This window comes from Mesoplodon mirus (assembly GCF_964341445.2).
Source record: "Mesoplodon mirus genome assembly, chromosome: 15".
NCBI classification, from domain to species: domain Eukaryota; kingdom Metazoa; phylum Chordata; class Mammalia; order Artiodactyla; family Ziphiidae; genus Mesoplodon; species Mesoplodon mirus.
In genome coordinates this window covers 15,732,281-15,757,593 of record NC_138991.1, presented here as the reverse complement: position 1 = coordinate 15,757,593, position 25,313 = coordinate 15,732,281, and the positions used below count along the sequence as shown (strand labels likewise).

Below are 25,313 nucleotides of genomic sequence, written 5' to 3'. Positions count from 1 at the left end.
ACAGGGTCATGCTCAGACAGCTGTCATCTGTCGCCCCCCTACCCCCCAAGTAATATCTTCACCAGCCTGGGAACCATGGTGCCCACACATGAGTGTGGCTATGGTGTTTCCCAGGCAATAGGTTCCATCTCTCTGGGTCCCCCAAGCCATGTAGCTTGTCTTCCAGTACCTGGAAGATTCTGGAAGAGCCCCCCCCTGCCAAATCCTACCTATAATGTTCTTTAAATTAGCAAGAGGCAGCTTTTAATTTCTTGCAACCCAGATCCCTAAATGATGCTCAAGCTACAGAAAAGCCACAGCTGCCATCGTGAAGGAGCTGGTACCTATCATCCCCTGAGGTCAAAATAATCCATTCTTTTAGGAGAGAGAAAAGAGATCTTATCAGGGAAAAGGCCCAGGGCTTCTGACCTTCTGGAAAATTACTGAACTATATTCTAACTATAAAAATCAATCCCTTAAGATCTCAGTAGGTCTGGGGAATAAGCTGTGTAGAAAAGGAAAAGAAGAAATTAATTGGGTGGAGGGGGCACTACCATTTGCTAGGCACCTAATCTGTGCTGAGTGTCCCTTCCTGCTTTCATTTAATCCTCACAGGAACACTGGTAGGCAGATACTTTTACCCCCATGTCACAGGTGAGGAAACTGAGGCTCAGAAAGGTGAAGCCACTTGCCCAAGGTAGAACTGAGGTCCGGCTCACTCAGAAACTCACGTTCTTTCCTAACCACTGTCCTACCTACCATGTGGCACCTTAGACGGCAGCCTTTATTCTCTGTCTGAGTCTGTTTCTCTCCCTGGTGTGGGAATGGCAAGGCCTGCTGGCTCCTACAGCTTTCAGAAGGATCTTGACCTTCTCAGGGACGTGAAGCGCTTTGAAAGGTATAGAGGACCCAGTTAGGGCCTGGAATCACCTACCTCATTGTCCTCAAGGCTGGCAACCTTGCAGCTCTGGAAGAAGATCCAAGCCTCACTGGTGGGTCCCGGGTGCGACTCTGACACGAAGGGACAGAGGAAGATCACTAGGTCCCCTCAGGTTCCCAAAGGAAAAAGAAGGGAGGGGGAGGCGGGGGGGGAGCTTCAGGGAGCGCCTTGGGGTGTTGCTGTTTTTGGTCACTGCTCAGCTGACGGTTCTCCCAGCTGAGAAACACACATAACAAACTCTAACCTCCTCTGGCTTAAAATAGAGCTGCGGCACCGAAAATGCCGAGCACAGGGCAGAGTCACCTGCCTGGCAGGGCCAGACAGCTCCTCGTGGCCCCAGGAACACCTCCCCCGCCAGCGGACCCATCTGACAAAGCACCTCTCAGCTTCGTCTCATGAGATGCTCACAACAGTGGGGGCGGGACGCCAGCGCTCCTCAAACCCACCTTAGAGATTAGGAAAGTGAGATCCGAGAGGCCACTGGAGGGTGATAAAGCTCCCAGCATCTTGCCTGATGAGGCGGCACCGTGTATCCGAAGGGTCGTGACCCTGGGGGGCCAGACAGCCCTGAGTTCAAGTTCTGACTCAGCCACTGCGTGGCTGTGAGGACTTGGCAAGCGGGGTCTCTTCTCCTCTGCACCCCGGCTTCCTGCACTGGGGAGTGAGGGCTCCCTTAGCAATGTCTGTGAAGGTTCCTAGTGCGGACAGCGCTCCACAGTCTTAGTCTTGCCCCTGCTTCTGGAAAAAGAATTCCTGACATCAGCAGGCAGTCAGTTGTAAAAAGGGAGGAAAAGTGGCTCCTGGGCACCTGGAAAGTGACATACGGTGTCTTTTGTAATGCAGGAGGTGGGCCTGACCATCACCCCCATTTCTCACATGGGAAAACTAAGGTGCAGAGAAGCGGAAGGCTTCTATCCACAGATACCCAGGTAGAAAGTGGATGAGCTGGAATTTAAACCCAGGCCTCACTGACCCAGCTGCGCTCAGGACCAGGACTCATTAACTGTCCCCGGGGTGCACCCAGCCCTTCCCCTGAGAGCGAGCTCCCTCCACCCCTACTGGCCCCATAAGCTCTGCTCAGGCCCTTCTCGGGCTATAGGTCCTTGGTGCCCCACCCGGGCCCACTCTGAGACTGTAGCCCAGGTTTCTGTTCCTCTGAAGTCTGAGCAGGAATCAGAAAATCAAACTTGCTGACACCATTGCTAAAAATACAGCTCAGGCGGTAGCGCCAGCACCCTGGCTTCTGAGCCGCTGAGCTGCCCCCCTCTAGCTTCTCAGGGGAAGAAGGGGTCCAAGGCCCCCTCTACCAGGCACGGGGCCCCAGTTCTGCCCAAGAACTGAGTCGGGGCAGGAACTGAGTCTAACATCCCTGTGGACCTGGGCCTTTGCTCCGTTGTGATAGCTGCAACACTGGCTAACACTTCTAGATGAGTCGTCAGGGCCAGACGATGCTCTCAGGGCTGCACATCTACCAGCTTATTTAATCCTCACAACCACTGTAGTAGTGTCCTGTTGCTGCTATAACAAGTTGATCACAAACCTAGCGGCTTGAACAACACAAACGTATCACCTTCCAGGTCTGTGGGATGGATGGAGGTCTACACGGGTCACGCTGGGCTACAATCAAGGCATTGGGAGAACTGCGTTCCTTTCTGGAGGCTCTAGGGAGGAATTTGTTTCCTGGCCTTTTCCAGATTCTAGAAGTCACCTGTGGTCCTTGGCATGTGGCTCCCTTTCTCCATCTTCAAAGCCAGCAAGGTCAGGCCAAGTCCTGCTCACCTTGTATCTCTCTGGTTCCCCCTCTTCTGCTTCCCTCTTCCAATTATAAGAATGCTTGGGATCACACTGGGCCCACCCAGATCATCAGGATAATCTCCCAGCTCAAGGTCAGTTGATTAGCAAACCTAATTCCATCTGCAACCTTAATTCCCCTTTGCCACATAACCTAACATATTCATAGGTCTCAGGGATAGGATGTGGGCATCTTCAGGGAGGCCATTATTCTGCTGACCACAGCACCTTATGAGATAGAAACTTTCCTAACCCCATTTTAAACTGGGGAAACTGAGGCATCCCACGTTCACACGACTGGTAAGTGAAAGTAGGATACGATCCCGGGCAGTGGAGGTGCACTACATGCTGCTGCTTGTTCATCCACAAACGATCACTGGATGTGTGCTCTGTGCTAGATCCGGTTGCTGGGGACAGGCTGGGGACCAAGATGGGATCCCTGTCCTCAGGGGGGACACATATACGGAACGCGAGAATTACAAAGCAGTGGGAGGGATGAGAGATGGCAGGAGCACGGGAAGTCTTCGAGGAGCACAGAGGAGGGACAGCTTAGGAGTCAGGGAAGATGTCCAACTAAGGGAGAGCTGAAGGATGAATACGGCGTTAGCCAGCAGCCCCTATCACGTAAGGAGGTTGTGGGGATTAAATGCATGAGTACATGTAAAGTGCTTCGACCAACGCCTAGCCTCTAGCAGGCGTTCAATAAATGTTGGCTGTTGAATGGGCTGGGGAGAGGACTGTTCCAAGCAAAGCAAGAGTTTGCACAAGGAGCTGAAAGTTTAATGGAGCTGGAGCAGAAAAATGCAAAGGGGCTGCAGGAAGAGGGGCTGGGATGGTCACAGGGGGACAAGTGATGCACGTCAAGGCTGCAGCAGAGACCTGGGAAGGTGGGTGCCTCAGAGAGCTGCAGGAGAGACTGCCTGTGCTCTGCCCAGACTCTCCATGAAGGCTCACCCAGGACTCTGAATCGAGTGTCGCCTTGGTGCTGGGGGGGGCGGGGGGCAGGGGTAGATTCCTCAGGGAGTGAGGTCAGTGGAAGGTGCCCCCCCAAGCGCCCAGCTGTTCAGGCCAAGGACCCCGGGATCATCCTTGAGTCGTCCTCCCCTTCGCCCTCGACACCCAACCCCTCAGCAAGTCCTGTTGCTGCGCGCATCTGGGTAACGCTAGCTGTGGTAACAGATGGACCCCAGATGTCAGGGGCTTAATGCCACAGAAGTTCAAATTAGGTGTTCCTTTGGGAGACCCTGTGCAGTGTGTCATTGCGCCCCAGCTCCTCCCACCCCGTGGCTCTGCTCTCTCCTAAAGACCAGGTGTCCACATTCAGTCTGCAGTTGGGGAAGACAGGTGGGGGCATGGCGTGTGGGAGGGCTTTATGGGCCAGGCCTGGAGGTGGCACAGGTCACTTCTGCCCTCATTCCATTGTCACATGGACACCCCTAAGAGCGAGGGAGGCTGGGAAATGTGGCTGGCCGTGTGTGCCTGGCTCCACCCCCGGCCCCAGCATCTCAGATCCACCCTAAGCATGCATCTGGACGACAAGAGTCTCCAAACTGGGGACTTCCCGGGCGGTCCAGCGGTTAAGACTCCGCGCTTCCACTGCAGGGGGTCCTGGTTCAGATCTCTGGTTCGGGAACTGAGGTCCTGTATGCCTGGCAGCGCGGCCAAAAAAAAAAAAAAAAAAAGTCTCCTAACTGACCTTCACTCTGGGCCACCATCCCTTTCCCACATGACAGCCAGAATGCTTTTTTTTTTAAAAAATGTCAGTCAGATTGTTGCTGTTTGTTTTCCTGCTTACAACCTTTCCACGGTTTTCTTTTTCTTTTTTTTCTCCACCGCGCCCCGTGGCACGCGGGATCTTAGTTCCCTGGCAGTGGAGGCGCGGAGTCTTAACCACTGGACCTCCAGGGAAGTCCCTCTAGGGTTTTCCATTGTACTGAAGAATAAACCTTCGGGAGGGCCTGTAAAACCCTGTGTGAAGTGGACTCTCTGTCTTCCTTCCAATCCCCACTCCCACCCTTACTCCCCCAGCACCCCAATTATTGTGGCTCCAGACACACTGGCTTCTCTGCTTAAAGGACCCGCACTTGCTGCCTGGACGCTTCCGCCCCAGTCCCTCCCCAGGGAGGCTTTCTCCCCCCAACCTTAGCTGGCGATCCCCCCCACCCCCGCAAGAAAAGAAGTTTTCCTTCTTTCTCACACTTTTCTTAAATTATCTCTTTGTGTGTTTGCTTTTTAGCCAACCCTCCATCCTAGGATATCAGCTCTATTTACACCAGGAATCTTGTTTGCACCAGTAGGTGCTTTGGTAAATATTTGTTGGATGACTGACCAAACGGAGAAATGAATGACTTGCCCAAGGTCACAGGACGAGATAGTGGTGGAGACAGGGCTCCTGCAGACCTGGGCTTTGGGCGCTTTGCTCCCACTGTCGCTATTTGCAGACACCTTAGCCCCGGGGCCCCACCGGGTAAACAAAGGCAGGTGTGCGGGAGGCGGCAGGGAAGGGGCAGCTGCAGGAGTCCTCTCGGCCCTCCTCGCCCCCTCGCCCCGCCCCGCCGAGGCCCCGCCCCTGGGTACCGCACCCCAGCCGCAAGCAGCCCTGGCTCCTGCCGCGTGGGGCGCGGGCCGGCCGTCGGGGCGCATGGACGGGGCGGCGGCGGGCACGGTGCCGGGCCGGCGAGCGGGGCCCGGGGCTCAGCGATGAGGAAGCAGAGCGTGCGCACCGCCGCGCTCATCCTGTGCATCTTGTCTTACCTGCTGGTGGGCGCCGCCGTCTTCGACGCGCTCGAGTCCGAGGCGGAGAGCGGCCGCAAGCGGCTGCTGGCCCAGAAGCGGAGCGAGTTGCGGAGGAAGTACGGCTTCTCAACCGAGGATTACCGCGAGCTGGAGCGCCTGGCGCGGCAAGCCGAGCCGCACCGCGCCGGCCGCCAGTGGAAGTTCGCCGGCTCCTTCTACTTCGCCATCACCGTCATCACCACCATCGGTGAGCGGCCCCGGCGCCTCCCCTCAGCGCTCGCTCCATCCCCAGCTGCCCGCGGCGTCCCTGGGTTTGAATCCCACATCTGCCCCTGTCCAGCTGGGTGACTTTGGACCAGTCCTTTCAGCTCGCCGAGCCTCACTCGCCTCCCTCTGTCGAATGGGCTGTCTGTCGTTCCACGCAGGCGAGGCTGGGAGGAGCCAGTAGGTCCCGTTTGCCAAGAGGCTTGGCCCGCAGGAGTGTCAGAAAACGCCCCAGGGGCTGGCAGACGGATGGAATGGGGCCGGAAGCCCAAATGGCTGGAGTTGCTTCCTTGCCTGGCTGCATCACGCTGGCTGTGTGACCTCAGACCAGTTGCTTAACCTCTCTGAGCCTCAGTTTTCTCCTCTATAAAATAGGGGTGCTAATAGGCCCTATCTCAAGGCTGTAGTGAGACAGTTATCATTAAGGAGATAATATATGCAGAAAGTTTTAGCACAGGACCTGACACATAGAAAGCACTAAAAAAAAGATTGATGTTTGTATTATGACACAAAAGAGAATGGGCACCTACTCTATCTTAGTCCCTGCAGTATGGCCAGTGCCTAGCCGGTAGTAGACACTCAATAAATATTTGTTGAAGGAATGACTGATTACCACCAGCTTTGAACCTCACCCTCGGGGATCCAGAGCACTTTCTCTGCAGTATCTGGACCGCCAGCCGTTGCCATGGCTACTGTCTGGCTGGTACCTGCTGAGCCTAAGCCTGGGGAAGCAGAAAAGGAGAGAAGCAGGCTCTGCAGGGCTCCACACTGGGTGCCAGCCACTCCCCAGGCCCCAGCTGTGGATGTCCAGGTGTCCCTTTGGGCTTAGACCACCACCCTGCAGTGCCGTGGAGAAAGTTCCTCCGTAATGCTCTTGCAGGCCAATGTGACTTTGTGGGTTTAGCAGTGCAGTTAGAAGCCTGAGTTCTGCAATTACATCGACCAGAGTTCTGTTCTCATCTCTATTGCCTCCTGCCTTCTCTGACAATTGATTGTACCTTTCTGAGCCCTGGTTTCCTCAACTACAAAGGGCAATTGTTGCTACCTCACTGAGTGATTACCAGGTTTAAGTGAGGTCACGTGTGTAAAATGCATAGCACAGGCCTGAGGCTAGATAGGGACTATTAATTAGCAATAATAACAATTCATTATTTGCCAACTGTGGGCCCAGCTCCCGTTCAGCCCTTTTGACCCCCTCCTGTCAAAGTGGGCACCCCTGCTTGCCTATCTTGGCCTAGCCTAAGACCCTCCCTGTTACTGTGCCCAGTGGTGTGGGACCCTATCCACCTCCTCTGCCTTCCCCCACATTTTTTGGAGGCCTCCCAGCTGGATTTGGCCTCCTCTTCTGACTGCTCCCCTCTGACCTGCATCTGGGAGGGTGGGAGGAAGGGACTGTGGAAACAGCAGTTTTGCCTCTTTTGGCCACCTGGGGGCGCCAGCACTGGCTGTGTGGTCCAGGCTGCATAAGCCAGCCTTGCAGAGAGCCAGGCGCCAGAATCTAGGAGTTGAGCTCTGTAAGGACAGAAGAGAGGCACCGAGAAGCTTTGGAGGATAGTGGTTAATAGCTCAGCCCTGTGACCTTTGGGCAGCTTCCTCCTTCTGAGCCTAGTTTCCTTATCTGTAAAATGGGGATAATAATATCATCTCACACAGTCATTGGACGATTAAATAAGATAATCCATGTAGAGTACCTAGCATGTTTAGTTATTACCATTATTCATTTTTCTTTCTGTCAAAACCTGACATACCCCCAAACAGCTAGAAACAGTACCGCCCGGCCTCTTATTCCTAAAGTGGCTCCTCTGTCTCATACTTAGCACCTCCTTCAATCTGGTCTATTATTATTATCATTGATTATTTCTTTCATTCCTTTTTTAAAATAATTTTATTCATTTTTGTTTGCGTTGGGTCTTTGTTGCGGTGTGTGGGCTTCTCATTGCGGTGGCTTCTCTTGTTGTGGAGCACAGGCTCTAGGTGCGTGGGCTGCAGTAGTTGCCGCACGCGGGCTCTGTAGTTGCGGCATGCGGGCTCCAGAGTGTGTGGGCTTCAGTAGTTGTGGCGTGCAGGCTCAGTAGTTGTGGCTCGCGGGCTCTAGAGCGCAGGCTCAGTAGTTGTGGCGCACGGGCTTAGTTGCTCTGCGGCATGTGGGATCTTCCCGGACCAGGGCTCGAACCTGTGTCCCCTGCATTGGCAGGCAGATTCTTAACCACAGCACCACGAGGGAAGTCCCTATCATTGATTATTAAACTTTCATTGAGCCCTTAGTCTGTGTCAGCTCTGTGCAGGGCATTCACTGGTGACCAGGGACACAGAGAAATGACCAGCATGGTCTCTGGCCTCATGGACCTCACGGTTGTCTAGTGGCAGCAGAGTACCCCCCCCGCCGCCCCCCAAATAGATAGAGGCAGACTGATAGGGCCATAAAGTGAAAACATGGAAGTGGAGCCATAGATCTTTAAAAAAACCAAAAATATATATATATATATATATATATAATATTTATTATATATATATACACACACAGATATATATATATGGTTGATATTTCAAATGTTATATATGCACACAGGGTACAAAAGGTATAGGATGAAAAGGAAGTCTCCCTCTCTACCCCTCCCTCAGCCCTTGGATCCCTTCCCTGGATCAAATGCAGTTATCAGTTTTTTGAGGATCCTTCCAAATATCTTCTCTATATATTCCTTTAACACACACACAAACATGTTATAATACATTATATTATACATGCTATGTTGCCTCTTGCTTTTCTCACTTCATATATTTTGGTGATGTTTTTACATCAGTCCCTGAAGAATTGTGTCCTCTTTTTCATGGCGGACTAGCAGGGCCCCTCAGCCTCAGCACCAGCGACATTTTGAGCTGGCTATTCTTGTTGTGGGGACTGTCCTGTGCATCAAAGGATGCTAAGCAGGACCCTGGCCTGTACCCACTAGATGCCGGTAGCACACAGCCACCACCTCCCAGCTGTGGCAACCAAAAATGTCTCCAGACATTGCCAATTGTGCCCTCGGGGGCAAAATTGCCCCCAGTGGGAACCACAGCCATCGTTTGAATGGCACCGTGGCTTATTTAACCAGGCTGCTTTTGATGGACACTTAGCTGTTTCTCAGATTTCACTGTGACCAACAGTGCTGCAACGACAACTCACATGCATACATCACTTTGCACGTGTATGTATTTTGGAAGACTACCTTCCTCAGTGTGGAACTGCACAGGCCAGAGGTGTATTTCCATTTTGGCAGATGGAGCTAATTTGCTACAGGAGGCATATTCTGTTGGGGAAGGGCCACCTGACTTTTCCTGGGTTATGGGACCCTTTGAGAATACCATGAAAGCTTTCGCTTCTCAATCCTGGAAGACACACATATCCACTAATTCCACGGTGATGGCACGGTGTGCCAAGACTCAGGGAAGCCCATTCATGTTTACATCCCCTACAACAGCTGAGGGGACTCAATGAGGAACTCCACCCGACTGAAGAGGTGTTTTGTGAGAGCTGGCTTGGAGCAGGATCTGGGAAGGGAAATGTGGACTGGGACGGGGGAGAAGATTGTGGTGGGGAGGGGAACCATGAGAAAAGGACATACTGGTTGGGGAAACAAAATGGGGCGAGGCTGGAGAGGTGAGGGGGGTCCTGATCATGAGGGAGCTTGGACATCACCTGAGAACTGGGACTTTACCCTGCGGGGACTGGGGAGACACAAAAGATTTTGCTTTTTTTTTTTCTTTCAAGGCACAACTTACAGACATTAAAATTCACTGTTTTGGGGCTTCCCTGGTGGCACAGTGGTTGAGAGTCCGCCTGCCGATGCAGGGGACACAGGTTCGTGCCCCGGTCCGGGAAGATCCCACATGCCACAGAGTGGCTAGGCCCGTGAGCCATGGCCGCTGAGCCTGTGCGTCCGGAGCCTGTGCTCCGCAACAGGAGAGGCCACAACAGTGAGAGGCCCGCGTACCGCAAAAAAAAAAAAAAAAAAAAAAAAAATTTCACTGTTTTTCAGTGTACACTTCTGTGGGTTTTGCCAAATGAAAACCCGTCTTGTAACTGCAGCCATGATTAAGACATAGAACATTTCCATCGTTCCCCAAAATTCTGTCACGGCTTTTTTTTTGGCTGCGCAGCATGTGGATCTTAGTTCCCTGACCAGGGATCAAACCTGCGCCGCCTGCATTGGAAGGGCAGAGTCTTCACGACTGCACCACCAGGGAAGTCCCCTATCATGCACGTTTGTAGTTAGTTAACCCTACCTCCAACTCCGAGGACTGGCAACCACAGATCTGTTCTCTGTCCCTATAGTTTTACCAGAATGTTTCCAGAATGTCATTTAAATGGAACCATGCAACAGGTAGCCTTCCGAGCTTGGCTCCTTTGATTCAGCATAATACACTTGAAACCCATCCTTTGTTGCTGAGGAAACAGTAGTTCATTCCTTCGTATTGCTGAAAAGAATTCCACTGTATGGATGTACCACAGTTGTTTATGCATTCCCCAGTTGAGGGACGTTTGGATTGTTTACAATTTGGGTCGATTATGAGTAACCATGCAAGGTTTTAAAGCCGGGGAACGACCTAGTTCGAATTAGCATTTCAAGATGCTCTGCCGGCTATGGGGGATGGGGAGAGAGACCCGGCAGGAAGGAGGCGAGTGAGAGTGTGAGATGGAGCTGGACCCTCATCAACTCTCCCCTCCTCTCTACCTTCAGGGTACGGTCACGCCGCGCCGGGCACGGACTCGGGCAAGGTCTTCTGCATGTTCTACGCGCTCCTGGGCATCCCCCTGACGCTGGTCACCTTCCAGAGCCTGGGTGAGCGGCTGAACGCGCTGATGCGGCGCCTCCTGCTGGCGGCCAAGCGCTGCCTGGGCCTGCGGCGGCCGCACGTGTCCACCGAGAATATGGTGGTGGCTGAGCTGCTGGTGTGCGCGGCCACCTTGGCCCTCGGGGCCGCCGCCTTCGCGCATTTCGAGGGCTGGACCTTCTTCCACGCCTACTACTACTGTTTCATCACCCTCACCACCATCGGCTTCGGCGACTTCGTGGCGCTACAGAACGACGAGGCGCTGCAGAGGAAGCCGCCCTACGTGGCCTTCAGCTTCCTCTACATCCTCCTGGGGCTCACGGTCATCGGCGCTTTCCTCAACCTGGTGGTCCTACGCTTCCTGGCGGCCAGCGCGGACGCGCCCGAGCGTGTTGCCCGCCCGCTCCGCCGGGGGGCGCCCGAGAGCAGCGGCCCCGCCCTGCCCCGCCGCCCCGCCCACCCCGCCGGCTCCACCTCCATCTCCTACCGCATCCACCAGCTGGAGTTGCGGGCCCGCGACAATCTGGGCTTCTCGCCCCCCGCGAGCCCTGGGGCTGGAGGCGGCGGCAGGGCAGGCAGGCCCCTGGCCCGGCGGAAGTCCATCTGACAGCCCTACCCTGGCTGGGGGTCGATCCTAGAGCCGGAGGGTCTGGATTCACCTGTCAGTACACCCTCCCCAGACCTCGGAGAGGGGTGAGGGGCAGTGGCCTCAATGCCGTCCTCTGCCACGAGTAGTTTCTCATTTCCTTCTGTGGCAAGCCCCTCTCTCCTCTCCAAAAATGTATTAAAGTCGCATCATAAGCACAAGCATGACTCTAAACTCGCCCTGTAGGTGCAAACCACTTGTGGTCCAAATTGTTTTAGGCGTGGCCACACCCGGCACTGAGGAGAGGCTCGCCACAGGCCCGTCCCTAGCTAGCCCTGCGGAACGGAAGCAGGTGCCCACTTTTCTGTTGTGTGAAGAGGTGGGCTTTCCGTGTTGTGGGGAAATGCATGACTTCCAACACTGGAATCCTACCAGTGAGGCCAGCTGCTCCCACTACGAGCAGCACAGGGATCGGACGGACTGAAGGGAAACATTTACGGTCCAGCGTGGACCAGTGGGCAAATCTCTGCACTAAATGATTACTCATTCTCTTACTCGGCGCGCAGAGTGGAATTGGTCGCACCCCCACATCTGATGCTCTTTATCCTTGGCCAGCCCCACTCTGGGATAAGAGGGGGCCTTGCTGACACCCATGTCACGGGGAACCTGGACCACAGTCTCTTCTGGGAACTGTGAGATCTGGGTACTGCCGATCACCCACAATGTGACCTCGGGGAGTCTCATCCCCTCCCTGGGCCTCAGTTTCCACATCTGTAAAATGACTGGGTTCACCCAGTACCCCGTTCCCTCCTGTGCATCTCTGGGAGGGTTTCTGGGCCAGGCCCCAGCCCCATAAGGAGACGTTAACAAAGCTGACATCCAGGAGCACTCAGATCCTTAAAACTAAGGGCCTTTAGTGTCCCAGAGAGAAGTGCGTCAACACACAGCAGAGCAAGCCACGTTAGAAAAGCCAAAAACTTTTAATTTTCAACATGAGCTACATGGTCATGAACACAATGCAACGTGACCCGCTCCAACCCAGGGGCCCAGGAAACCCTCCCTCCCCCAAAAGCCTGAGGGGCTCCTGCTGCCAAAGAGGGAAGGGGGGGAAAGGTGAGTGAGTGGAGAGTGGGCCTGAGGACCAGGGGTCCTGCCTTCCTGCCACCCCTCAGGAGGCAGTGGTAGAGTGAAAGGGCTCCAGAGGTGATGCCTGAGGCCCCGTGTTCAAGTCTCCGCTTTGCCCTCACAGAAGCTATGCGTCAAACGGGCACAGTCAGTGCCTCCCCGTCAGGGTTTGTGAGTCAGGTGAGCTCATGGACATGAACGTTTCCCGTCCACTTGGAGATGCTGCTATACAGACACAGGGCCTCCGCGAGCCCAAAGGAGTCATTACAGGGCAACGGGGGATGGAGGTGGGGCACCCCAGTCCCCTGGGCCTGGCACAGGGCTGCTGCTCAATAAATAAATGCAGGTGGCCTTGCCTGACGCAACAGCCGTGCTCCAAGGGCAGAAGGGTTCAGAGGTGCCTCTGAACACTGAGGTGTGCCCGTGAGCTCCTGATATAAGGAGCCGGATGGCAGATCAGCTTGTAAAGTGCATGACCTCAACTCTCTGCTTCACCCCACATTGAAGAAAGAGCTCTGAACTGTTGGAGAACTGAGTTCTCATCCAGGCTCAGCCACCAGCTCACAGTGGGACCTTAGCAGGTGCCTCCCCCTCCCAGGGCCTCAGCTTCCTCTTCTGTAAAATGGGGCTGATAACACAGGTGCCCACCGACTGCCCAGGGGCTCTTGTGAGGTTACGCGCAAGGTAAAAGCACTTTGAAAACAAAAAAAGTTTGAAAAGCACTACAGGAAGATCAGCTGTTATTATATCTGCAGGTCTGGTGAGGATTTCCTTAAGATGAGGAGTACCACAGCCAGCTCACTCCCGCACAGCCCCAGGGAGGAACCAGTGTCTTGCCTCCCTCAGGTTGGTCTCGGAGGGGTTGTGGCCCCTTGGCGGGAGTCCCCACTTAGACATCAAGGCCTGGACCAAATCCTGCACAGCCTCAGTTTGGCCAGAACCCCAGGAGAGCGAGGTCTCTATGGCAACCCTTTCCTCCAAACCCGTGGCCAGGAAAGTTACTGGCCCATCAAGATGGAACCAAGCAGGGCTGGGTGGCCCAGGGCTTAAAGGTCAAAATATTTATCATGGCAGATGTGCCCTGGAGCGACGGTCGTCTGTCCCACAAAGGAGGGACAGTGGAGCCCTCGTTGTGGCTCACTTGCTGAGGGGTCTCATCTTGGGCAAGTCACTTACTGATTCTGAGCCTCAGTTTCCTCCCCTCTCAGACGGGCTACAGTTGGCACTGCCCATCTTTCCAAGGCCCCTGGGAGAAGGACACAGAGAGAAGGGTGGAGGAAATATTGTGGGAAATGGTGGCCCCAGCTGGTCCTGCCCTGGCTCCAGCTCAGCCTTTGATGGGAGGAGGAGGCCCAGGCTGGGGGTGCCATAAACTCACAGGTGACCCCAGAGGCCTGTGATCTCTTTGTAAAATGGAAATGATTTCACCAATGGTCCCAAAGCCCCTTTCGCTTTAGTGCGACAGGCAGATTCTGGAGAAGGAAAGTGGAGATGACTCCCTCCCACCGTACCCCTGCATGTGACCTTTGGCCCAGGGATTGAAAAAAGAACTGTCCCCTAGAGACCCCAGCCCCCCGACTCCTAATCCCCCCAACTCCACCCTCTCTGCTGTTCTCCAAATGGGGGAGTTTGAGCTGGCAAAGGATCAGACAGGAGCAGGCTTGAAGGTTCCCCAAAGCTAACGATGAGAATAGTCACCCCTCCCCAAACCCCCATCCCTTGGTGAGGACAGACGGTGGTTCCCATGCCAAATGGTCGGGGCCCCTTGGAAGGTGGCCATGTGCTCACAACGATGATACAAAGAAAGAGGGCTCCAGCCCTCACTCCAGCCCACCCCTCCAGGAGGTGAGCTGAGAATTCACAGAACAAACAAGAAAGTCATTGAGGGGGGCCCTCGGTGACCACCCTCTGGATGTTATTGCTTTGGAGCACGCTCTCTTTATAAAGGCTGTGCAGACACCGGAGGGCAGGCTCACGCTGGGGTGCACAGACCACACACACCCCCCTCTCTGGTTGAAACAGCCAGGCTCCGCCCTGTCTTTGAAAAGCTACCCCTGAACTACCAGAGCAGTGACAGCTGGAGAGAGAAGGCGCTCTCCTGGCTCAAAATATTACGAATGGTGAGTAATAAACGAACGGCAGAAAAATCACACTGTTTTAAAAAAAACACACGGGGGAGGCGCTGATTCTGGGCCTCCAGAGCCCCGCTTCCTCCTGCCCCAGCCTTGGGATTCCAGCCACCACAATCCCAGGAAGGTCTGAAGGCCTCCTGGATCAAAGGGGCACCTCCATCTCCCCTTCCCAGAGCATGGGGGCGCTATACCTCCTCCAGAACTTTAAAGGGTGCCCAGGGCTCAAACAGGCTGAGGGAGGGGGCGCTCCAGGTGGAAGGAATCACCTGGTCAATAGCCTAGAGGGGGACTGGGAGCAAGGTGGAACTCAACACAGCCGGGCATCCCCAGTGGAAAACCACCTCCTCTGATGGAGCCCAGGCCCCCTCTGCCAAGGCTCACAGCCTCAGGAGTGCTTCCTAAATAAAATCAGTACCAAGGGTAATAAATCAGAACATCTGAGTATCATGGGCAGCTCTGGCTACAACCCTACATGGGGAGGGGGAGGAAGGAGGGGGAGAAGGGGGAGGGGAGGAGGAGGGAGAAGGGGGAGGGGGGCGGGGTGGGGGAGGGCAGCCTCCCATGTGAACAAGGCTCCAGATCCAGGCCCAGGCCAGGCCATCGAGGAGGGAAAGGCTGTCTCCTGGAATGCACTCCATCTCCTCTCGTCCCGTCTGGGGACTCTGTAAGGACTCTATGTGAGCTAAGACCAGGCACAGGGCCTGGAACACTAATCCTACCCGGCTAACCAGGACTATGCCCTACACAGCAGGACTGGGTAATGAGGGGGGTATGGGGAGTGGGCGGCTGGGCGAAGGTGGCATAAATGTGCTTCTAGAGGGGGGGGCCAGCCTGCGTCCTCCCCAGCATGCAAAAGGGCTTGTGAAGGCCCCGGGGAGGGCCCCAGGCCTGCTCGAGAAGGAATCTTCCAATTCTCACACTCATGCCTCTCCTCACTCTCCTTCTCTCCTTGAGCCAAGGTCACTGAGGCCGGGGCAGTGGGTTCTGCCCTTAGTACAGGATGGTTTGTTTAAAAAGACTAAAATTGGGGAGCTCTGTTGCCTCCCCAGACCCTTAGCCTGGAGGCAGAGGGCCAGACAAGATAACCTTTGACCTCATCCAGCAAGGAGGGATTCTCCTACTTGGGAAACCCTCGCCTGGGCACCACCAGTCCCAAGCCCAGCTTTCCTCAGACTCCCTCTCCAATCCCGCATCCCCAAAATTCAGAGACAGTGAGCTCTCTGGAGCTAGGGTTCTCAAAAATCGGGGTCTCACAGCTCCTCTGCTAAAACACAGGCGACAAGAGCTCTGTCCAGCCCACTAACGGTTTGCAAACTAGGTTGTTGCAATCCCACAGAGGCAGGCAGGTACCCTGGGGGTCTGTGCCAGGCCCAGGGCACCCCTCCTATCCACTGGTCCCTGAAGGACCCCAAGTCCTAGAGCCACCATAAGAGGGGCAGGCAGGGGACGGACAGATGGACTCGAACAGGCTGCGGCAAAGCTCCTTCCACGGGCAGGTGGAGGGAGGCCTGAGCTCCTCTTCAAGTCGGGGGCTTGGGGCCCCCCGGAGCTGGCTCCGGATCCTTGCAAAGCTGCCCCACAGGCTTTGGGGCAGGAGTAGCTGCCTGAACCCGGTGCCGCAGGAAAGACACTTGCTGGTAATTGGCACCATGGAGATGGCCGCTGGGTTCTGGACTTGGCTCCGGGCAGCGAGCTTCCAAGGAGGCAAAAAGGGGGAGCGGTCGGACGGTGTCTGGGGCAGGAGGATGGTGTGCTCTGCCACCTCGGTCTTTCCTTTCTCCGGATTGCAGCCACATCCACCAGGTCAAGAACCAGCCAAGTCAAAAGTGCAGCCAATCCCACCGGAAGAGGGAAGGTCTCAGGGGATAGGAGGCAAAGAAGGGGTGAGGAGGGGCCCTGAGGGGGCAGGTCTCCCCGTTCTGCTTCCCCGCTGTTGCGGGGGGAGAACCCCATCCTCCTCTGTTCAATGTGCCCCTGGGCCTGGGGTCCCAGGTCGGGGCTGGGCGGTCTCCAGACCATCTTGGGGAGCCCCTCCCCCTCCCTGGCACTAAGATCGCTCGCCGCAGGGCCCCACGGTGCTCTCAAGGGACAGCTGGGATGCCTGCCGGAGCAGGGGGCCCGTAGCTGGGTCCACCATGGAGGAGGTGGGGAAGAGCTTGTACCAGCCCACGGCCAGGGTGGTCAAGTCCAGCTCCTCCAGCAGTACGCGGGCCACACCCATGAACTGCTTCCGCTCCATCCGCCCGTAGTTCCCCCACACGATCACCTGCGGGGCAAGAGACACAGTGGTTCAAATCCTGCCAGTGCTGCTCACGGGCCCAGAACCAGAACCTGGGGTCACCCCACGCCCCATTCGTCTCCGAGTCCAGGGAATTCTACCGCCTAAAATGGCTCGAGTCCCACCACGTTCTCCTGGCTCCAGTGCCACCATTATTGGTCCTTGGATGACTGGCTTCCTGCCTCTGGTCTTGCCATTTCTTTCCATCCTCCACACGCCCCATCTCTGAGCCCAAGCCTTGAGGGCTGACCCTACATTATGAGTGTCCTACCTGCCACCCCAGCCCCCAAAAGGCCCTCTGCTTCCAGATCCTTGGAAACAAAGTTTTAAAAAGTGGCTAGTAGGACAGCTGCATGTAAATCAATGAAGTTAGAACACTCTCTCACACCACAAACAAAAATAAACTCAAAATGGTTTAAAGACCTAAGTGTAAGGCATGACACCACAAAACTCCTAGAAAAGGACTTAGGTAAAACATTCTCTGACATAAATTATAGCGATATTTTCTTAGATCAGTCTCTCAAGGCAAGAGAAATAAAAGCAAAAATAAACAAATGGGACCTAATCAAACTTAAAAGCTTTTGTACAGCAAAGGAAACCATCAAAAAAACCAAAAAGGCAATCTACAGAAATCTAGAAAATACTTGCAAATGACATGAATGACAAGGGGTTAATATCCAAAATACATAAACAGCTCATACAACTCAATATTGAAAAAAACAATCCAATCAAAAAATGGGCAGAAGACCCAAAGAGACTATTTTTTTTCCAAAGAAGACATACAGATGGCCAATAGGCACATGAAAAGATGCTCATCCCTAATTATTGGAAAAATTCAAAACTACAATGAGCTATTACCTTACACTGGTCAGAATGGCTATCATCAAAAAGTCTACAAATAATAAATGCGGGCTTCCCTGGTGGCGCGGTGGTTAAGAATCCGACTGCCAATGCAGGGGACACGGGTTCGAGCCCTGGTCCGGGAAGATCCCACATGCCGCGGAGCAACTAAGCCCATGCACCACAACTACTGAGCCTGCGCTCTAGAGCCTGTGAGCCACAACTACTGAAGCCTGCGCGCCTAGAGCCCGTGCTCTGCAACAAGAGAAGCCACCGCAATGAGGAGCCCGTGCACCACAACGAAGAGCAGCCCCCACTCGCCGCAACCAGAGAGAAGCCTGCGCGCAGCAACGAAGACCCAATGCAGCCAAAAATAATTAAAAAAAATAAATTATATATATATATAAATAATAATAAATGCTGGAGAGGGTGTGGAGAAAAGGGAACCCTCCTACACTGTTGGTGGGAATGTAAATTGGTGCAGCCACTATGGAGAACAGTACGGAGGTTCCTTAAAAAACTAAAAATAGAGCTACCATACGATCTAGCAATCCCACTCTTGGGTGTATATATCCAGAAAAGATGAAAACTCTAATCTGAAAAGACACATGCACCCCCAATGTTCATAGAAGCTCTATTTACGATGGTCAAGACATGGAAACAACCCAAGTGCCCATCAACAGACAATTGGCTAAAGAAGATGTGGTGTGCGCACACACACACACACACACACACACACACAATGGAATGTTACTCAGCCATAAAAAAGAATGAAATATTGCCATTTGCAGCAACATGGATGGACCTAGAGAATATTACACTTAGTGAAGTGAATCAAAGACAAATACTATATGATATCACTTATATGGGGAATCTAAAATATGACACAAATGAACTTATCTACAAAACAGAAATGGACTCACAGACGCAGAAAACAAATTTATGGTTACCAAAGGGGAGATGGAGGGAGGAAGGGATAAATTAGGAGTGTGGGATTAACAGACACAAACTACTATATGTAAAATAGATAAGCAACAAGAATACTCAATATCATATCATAACCTATAGTAGAATATAATCTGAAAAAAATAACTGAATCACTTTGCTATACACTTGAAATTAACACAATATTTTAAGTCAACTCTACTTCAATTTAAAAAAAAGTGGCTGCTACGTGTATAGTGTACATGGTAGCCTCCTTCCTTTTTTCCAACAGATTCTTTTCTGCAGTGCCTTCCTCATTTCTTGGTCAACCTCCTCTCTTAGGGTGGCCAGATGGATGGTCTGTGGCTACAGGACCCTCAATTGCTCTCCGGCACCTCAGGTTCTAACTCTGACCCTCTCCAAAGGTGGGCTGGCTTATCACGCATAGAGCCTGTTGTCTTAATGCACATGCTTTAGGGTCAGACATGCGCAGGTTCTAATCCCAGTGCTGGCTGGGTGGTTTTGGGCAAAGTTGTTTGTTTAGCCTCACAGAGTCTCAGAGTTCTTGTTTGTAAATGGAATCACCCGCACTCAGCTTACCTGGCAAGCGAGGATCACAGGAGATAATGGATGTGAAAGCTCGCTGTAAGCTGTAAGACGTTCTTCAAGCATGCAGGGTAATATGCAAACAACATGGGCCACTGCTATTGATTACTGCATGTCAGGAACCGTTCTAAGGCTAAACCAGCCTTAGATTCAACCTTCCCAACAACCCTACAAAAAAGGATTCCAATTTCACAGCTGTTTAAACTGGGGCTCAGGGAGGTTAAATCATTTGCCCGAGGTCACTCAACTAATAAGTCTTCAACACCCCTTAGGCAGCTGATCAGAAGTTCATGTCTGCTGTGTGGATGGGTCTGTTTTCACTGGTGTTATGGGCTGAACTGTGTTCCCTCAAATTCATGTTGAAGCCCTAACCCCATAATGTGACTGTATTTGGAGACTGGTCCTTTAAGAAGGTGATTACATTAAAATGAGGCCGTTAGGGTGGTTGTGGTTTTAACTGGTGTTGTTATAAGAACAGGAGATTAGGACACACAGCTAGACACCAGAAATGTCTGCATGTAGAAAAAAGACCATGTGAGAACACAGCAAGAAGGTGGCCATCTGCAGCCCAAGGAGGCCTCAGGAAACATAACCTGTGACACCTTGATCTCAGACTTCTGGCCTCCAGAGCTGTAAGAAATACATTTCTGTTGTTTAAGCCCCCCAGTCTATGGTACTTTGTTATGGCAGCCTTAGCAGACTAATACAACTGGCATTCCTCAATTGCAGTGGGTCTGTCCTGCTCTGACATTAGTCAGAAGGCTCAGTAGCAAGGACCCCATGTCAGATTTCTGTTTCCCCACTCCCTCCGCATCCCAGATAGGGATGTGCTCTGGAGCTTCTCCAAAGATGCTCAGGCCAAAATGCACAAACCTCTGTCTAGTGGACCAGATGTGGGTCCCAGATGGTCTTCTGGTTGTTTTAAATTGTCTCTGAATGTCTTTAGACCAGAAGGGTTTTTCCAAACTTTTTTGACCAGTGTATACAGCAAGACATTTATATCATCACCCAGTAAACACATGGGATTCATAATTGAAGCAAGTGCTCCACCAAATAAGACTTAATCTTACTAAGACTTACCTTTCCTAGTCCTACCTCCTATTTCTTTCCTATTTCCTATTCCATTCCACTAAAAAAAAAATACTTGTTGAGACCCACTAAATTGATTTCACAACTCACTGATGGGTCTCAACCCACAAGTTGAAAGACTATGCCCTAGACAGGACCTAGGCTTCCCAGTTTGGCAAAAGTCCCACTGTCTTGGCGACTTGTAACACCTTGGCCCTACCCTTGTTTGCTCTGCCTGCCCAGGTTAGGAGCAAGAAATTGAGGTATAAGCTAGAGGTGTCCAAATAGCAGCTCTGAGAAAGCAGGCATATGGCTCCTGCAGGCATCCAACCTAGGCCTTGCCGACCCCATGATGGGCAGCTGTTTCTAGCTCCAGGATCCTCCTAAAAGCCACGGAGCCAAAGACCTCTCTGGATCCTCCAAAGGCTCTCAGTCTATTGCCATTGTGCTCCATGCCAAGCCCCTGGACTCCAGAGGTTGGTGGTGGTGGTGGTGATGGTGATGATGATGATGATGATGATGATAACGGCAGCCACTTGTAGAGCCAAACTTGCAAATACTCTTCTCGCACAAAGCACACATTCCACTCTCACAGTACCATCATCAGTGGGCACTATTAGTATCCGCATTTTACAGATGAAGCAGCTGAGGCTCAGAAAGGAACTTGTTCAAAGTCGCACAGCAAGTTGTGGCGCTCAGATTAACCACTGTGTTCTACTTCCTCCAGGTGAGGCCCTGCAGGGAGCCCCCCACCCCCAAGAAGTGCCTCCTTCTCCCTCTGATACTGCACCCCGCCCCACCCCCGAGCCCCTCACCTGCAGGACTTTGCCCTGGGGACTCTCGGGAAACAGCAGCACCTGGTTATACAGCGGGTCCAGCGACTTGCGAGCGACTTTGGTCTTCTTCTTGGCAATGCAGATGCCGTTCTCTAGCAGGTAGGCTTTGATGTAGGCCGCTGGGGACAGAGGCCAGCAGGATGAGTTCTAGCCTGAGCCCCAAATGGTGGGCAAAGGGCGCAGCAGAGGGACCCGCTGCTGGGGATCAGAGTCCCCCCAGGGGGTCTGCAGAAGAGGCAACAGGGGCGGGTGGGGGTAGGTGGTGGGGTGCAGCCAGGGTTAGCTGGGGCCTACTCGGCCCCCTTGGGTGGTCCTGCCTGCCTCCCCCTTCCTTTGCTCACCCTTTCCCTCTCTCCGTCCCTGGCTTGCCCACCCTTCCCGGGCTTATATATTCATGGTTGATCCATTCACTCAGATGTTTGCTGAGTACCCACAGTATTCCATGAGCCCTACCAGGTGCTAGGGTAGAATCATAAGCAGGAAAGACAGTCCCTGGCCCCCAGGAGCTCAGTCCAGTCGGGAAAGCTGACAAGGTCAACGGACAATTTCAATTGGGTCTCCAGAAAAAATCCTCAATCACCAGTTACACAAGGGTCACTCGCTTTGGGACTGAGGGATCCCCCAGAGCCGGACCCAATTTTCTCTCTTCTAGACCCAGACGGCCCTCAGGACATCCCCGCTGCCTCCACCCCCCACCTTGCAGACGGGAGGGCAGCCTCCACACCTGGCAGTGTCTTGGAGCCTGGCTTGGCCGTCAGTCCCCGAGCCTGGATGATGTCCACTTCGAGCTGACCGTTCCGCTCCTGCAAGCCGATCTCCACATCCCCTGCAGCAGGCCACAAGAGCTGAGACTGGGAAGTGGCTTGGGAGCTCCATCAGGGACTCAGCTCCTCCTCTCTGCTGAGGGATGAGATCCCTTCCCCCTGCTCCCAGCCCCAAACAAGACCAGAACAACTCCCACACCAAGCACCCGGGCTCTGCGGAGCGCCTGGCAGGTGTGAACTGGGCTCCAGGCTGGGTGCTCAGCAGATGGAGTCAAGGCAGAGGGGAAGGAGGGAGGGACACGGGGCTTCTGGTGGGGACCACCCCCCAACATTTGCAACAGGTCTTGGGACACTCACCCATCGGCGTGGTGGCCAGGGTCTGGCGGCCCACAAACTGTGCTGGTCCCATGCTGCCCAGGAAGTCACTGAACTGGGCGTCTGATGCCAGGCAAACTCCCCCATAGTTAAGGCTGCGGGAAGAAAGAATGAGACAAAAGCAGACGTTCCCAGGGGCCGACTGAGGACTCCGATGACTCAGGCAATCAGCTCCAGAATGGCCCTCATTCCATAGGGATTCTGTCCACATCCATCACCCAGCCTCAGGCAGACCGCTCTCCTATCTCTGCCTCCTTTCTACTTTAATGGCCCTAAAATCTCAGCTCGGACTCCAAAATTCCAGGGCTTAGCTTCTGTGTCCTGTACCTTTCCCGGTCCCACCTCTCCTCGCCGAGCCTCAGGTTCCCCCTCCATGAAATGGGTATGGTGACACCCGCCTCTCGGGGTGGCTGTAGGACTCACGGGAGATGATGTATGTCAATGCCTGGCTCTATGGGTGAGAGCTGCGATACTCAAAGTGTGGTCCAGACCCCAGCAGCATCACCCGGGCGCTAATTAGAAAGGGAATTGAGGCCCACTCCACTCCCCAGCTGCTGAATCAGCAACTGGCTTTTAACACAAGCCCCAGAAGACGTGTTTGCACTGGACAGTTTGAGATGCACACGCCAGTGGCTCAGCCTGCAAGGTTCGCACTTGCTCTTGCCATAGAGCTGCCCAATGTCCACTCGCCTTCCTTTGGGAACAAGACCTCAAATCTCCGTTGGGGAGCCCCTTCCCCCAAGGCATTGATTCCCATGGAGAAGAGCAGACCTGGTTCCAGAGGCTGGCGTGGGTGCAGCCTAGCCAACCAAGCCGCTCCTTCCTTAGCCAGTGACTGGCTCAGAGCTGGGCGTGTGGCCCAATGCAGCTCACAAGAATCTGCCCGGGAAGATTTCTTCGAACTGTAGGAAGTGAGAAGCTCTCTCTTCCCATCAGGTTTGAACCTGAGACAGAAAACTGGAGCCTCTGGCAGCTCTCTTGCTGCCGTCTGGAGCCCATGAAGGAAGACATCACACAGGTGGCACTGCGTGACCTCCTGGATCAAACTCTGCCTGAAGCAAGAGCTACTTCTTTGTTGTTGTTGTTACGTAAGTCAACAACAACAATTATTATTATTTTGCTGAAACCAATTTTAGTTTTTTCTTTCCCATCTCCTAGGTCTGGTGTATTTAATGAGTCACGCACTAAGTACCATGCCTGATGTGCCCCTATTACCTTTAGGAGCAAAGCATTCTCACAGGAACCTTGCCACAAACAAAGGAGGTCGGTTTTGTTTTGTTTTGTTTTGACCTTATCAGCATTATTCAGATGAGGAAGCAGGTTCAAGCCAACCTAAAGCCAGAACTCACAGGGCAGACTCAGCACTTGGATACAACACTTCTAAGGCCAACCTCAGGTGACTTTCCACCTGGGCATGTTCCAAGAGTAACAGCTAACTTTTAATAAGCACGTGCTGTGAGCTGGGTTTCACAGCAGCGGCCAAGCGCTTTTTGAACAGGAAGGGGAGCCTGCCTTGGGCCTCAAGGGCACTGTATACTTTGTCCCCCAGCCTGAGAGCAGCTGCCACCCTGCCCCCAGCTCCCTTCTCAGGGAACCTGCTGGGCTCTCGGCCTCTGGGGTCTCTGGTTCCACTCCGAGGGTGCCCCCTTCTGCTTCCAAACCACTCTGCTAGTCTACCTTTGCCCCAGTTCTTCAGAGAGAACAATTCACTCATGGTCTTCTCTGCCTGTACCCAGCTCTTCACACCCTAGACGTGATCCTTGGTGCTTGAACCACAGCTGCCTGCCTTTACACCTCCTTGCTAATTCACAAAACCTCACAGTTGGCAAAGGATATACCTGCTGGTTCTGCAAGGTGTCCTCCAAGCCAGCAGACTCCCTATTTCATAGATTGGAAGACTGAGGCCAGGAGTGAGAAAGACACCTGTCTGAGGGCTATATGATGGCAGTGCCTTCTACTATACGAGGCCACGGCCCAATTCATGTCACCCAAGGCTATGTGACCTTTATGTATAAAATTCCAAGCAAGCTGGGGGAAGAAACAAGACTCCGTGCACAAACAACTTACCATTTTGCTGAGCAAACATATTGCCCCCCAAAGAAACAACTAAAACAGACTACTGTCTTCTTATGAGGCACAACCAGTCCTCTACCCGTCCACCTCGGGTTGTGGGAGCCCAGGGGTCATCAGAAGAGAGGAATCACTGCTGGCTGCAGGGGCCCAGAATGGACCAGGAGAGGAGAATTTGAACTGGGGGCCAAAGGATACACAGGGTCCAGCAACAAGGGGAGAGGAAGGAAGGTCACCTCCCACATACTATCTTCTCTCTGTCCTGACCAGAGTCACCAGCAGAGGGTCCTGAGGTCCTCAGGATGGTGAAACCACAAGAGTAAAGGAGCCTAGTGAGGAGTAGGAGAGAGTAAGTACTTCTCTCTCGCCCAGGAGGGTGACTGAGACCAGGCAGGGGCAAGAGAGGCTAGTTCAGGACCTTGGAGAAGGTCTATGTTGCAGGTGTATACAATGTCACAGAAGACAGGAAAGGACAGAGATCCAGGAAGGAAAGAGGGAAATCAACTGTTTTAAGCTTTTGGACATTGAGGAGAAAAGGACTGTATTTAGCCACGGATGACTTATAATAGTAAAAATGGAAACAACCTAAATATCTGACAGTAGAGGAATTATAAACACGTATTGGATTAAAAAAAAAAAAAAAAAGACGAGCATAAAGGAGCCTGGCTGGGTGCAATGACCAGAAACACTTGCACTGAAGTCTGCATGAGCAAAATACAAATGTCTGTATTAAGTCACTGTCATTAAGCCATAGGTCATTGATTGAAGAGGCTAGTTACAGCAACTGGTTTGACTAATGAATGCAGTGACCCTGTCCCCTGGCCAGAGCTGATGGACCCAGGGTCAGACAGCTGACCCAAGCTCAGTCAAGCAAAGACTCTCTCGGGGAAGTAAAAGAGAAGCCCGGAGACCAACAGTCATGAGAACTGAGCCGTGTGAATGGCCTGTCCTTGAAAAGAGCCCCAAACTACTAGCCACCCAGTCCTGTCCACCCAGTTCTTTCCTCAAGCACGTGAGATGTCCCAGAATCATTCCAACAAATTCTGTTTTGACTTAAGTTATTGGCAGAGTCAATGAAAGGATAATAATTTGAGAGTTTAGCCTGAGTACTTTTCACTTTCATGACTTCCTACTACCTGCTGCCACCCTTTCCCCGTTCAGGCAGAAGCCACGGTATCCTAGGT

The 25,313-nt window shown here is 53.2% G+C and overlaps 2 protein-coding genes across 2 annotated transcripts in view; one reads left to right on the top strand and one right to left on the bottom strand.

Annotated features, from left to right (window-relative positions):
- Positions 1-5,410: 5,410 nt before the first annotated feature.
- On the top strand, positions 5,411-11,132 carry KCNK15 (potassium two pore domain channel subfamily K member 15; the record flags this gene model as incomplete). Its single annotated transcript, XM_082644994.1, has 2 exons — positions 5,411-5,693; positions 10,432-11,132. 2 exons carry the CDS (start codon positions 5,411-5,413, stop codon positions 11,130-11,132), a joined length of 984 nt encoding a protein of 327 aa, XP_082501120.1.
- A 5,018-nt stretch (positions 11,133-16,150) lies between these two features.
- The window catches only part of RIMS4 (regulating synaptic membrane exocytosis 4), a gene marked incomplete at its 5' end in the record, with an annotated part of 62,518 nt that continues 53,355 nt past the window's right edge, over positions 16,151-25,313 (bottom strand). Inside the window, 4 exons of the mRNA XM_082600620.1 lie at positions 16,151-16,634; positions 20,900-21,039; positions 21,645-21,746; positions 22,042-22,154. Coding sequence (XP_082456746.1) covers positions 16,416-16,634; positions 20,900-21,039; positions 21,645-21,746; positions 22,042-22,154 — 574 coding nt within the window. The 3' untranslated portion in view covers positions 16,151-16,415. The remainder of the gene's footprint in view (positions 16,635-20,899; positions 21,040-21,644; positions 21,747-22,041; positions 22,155-25,313) is intronic.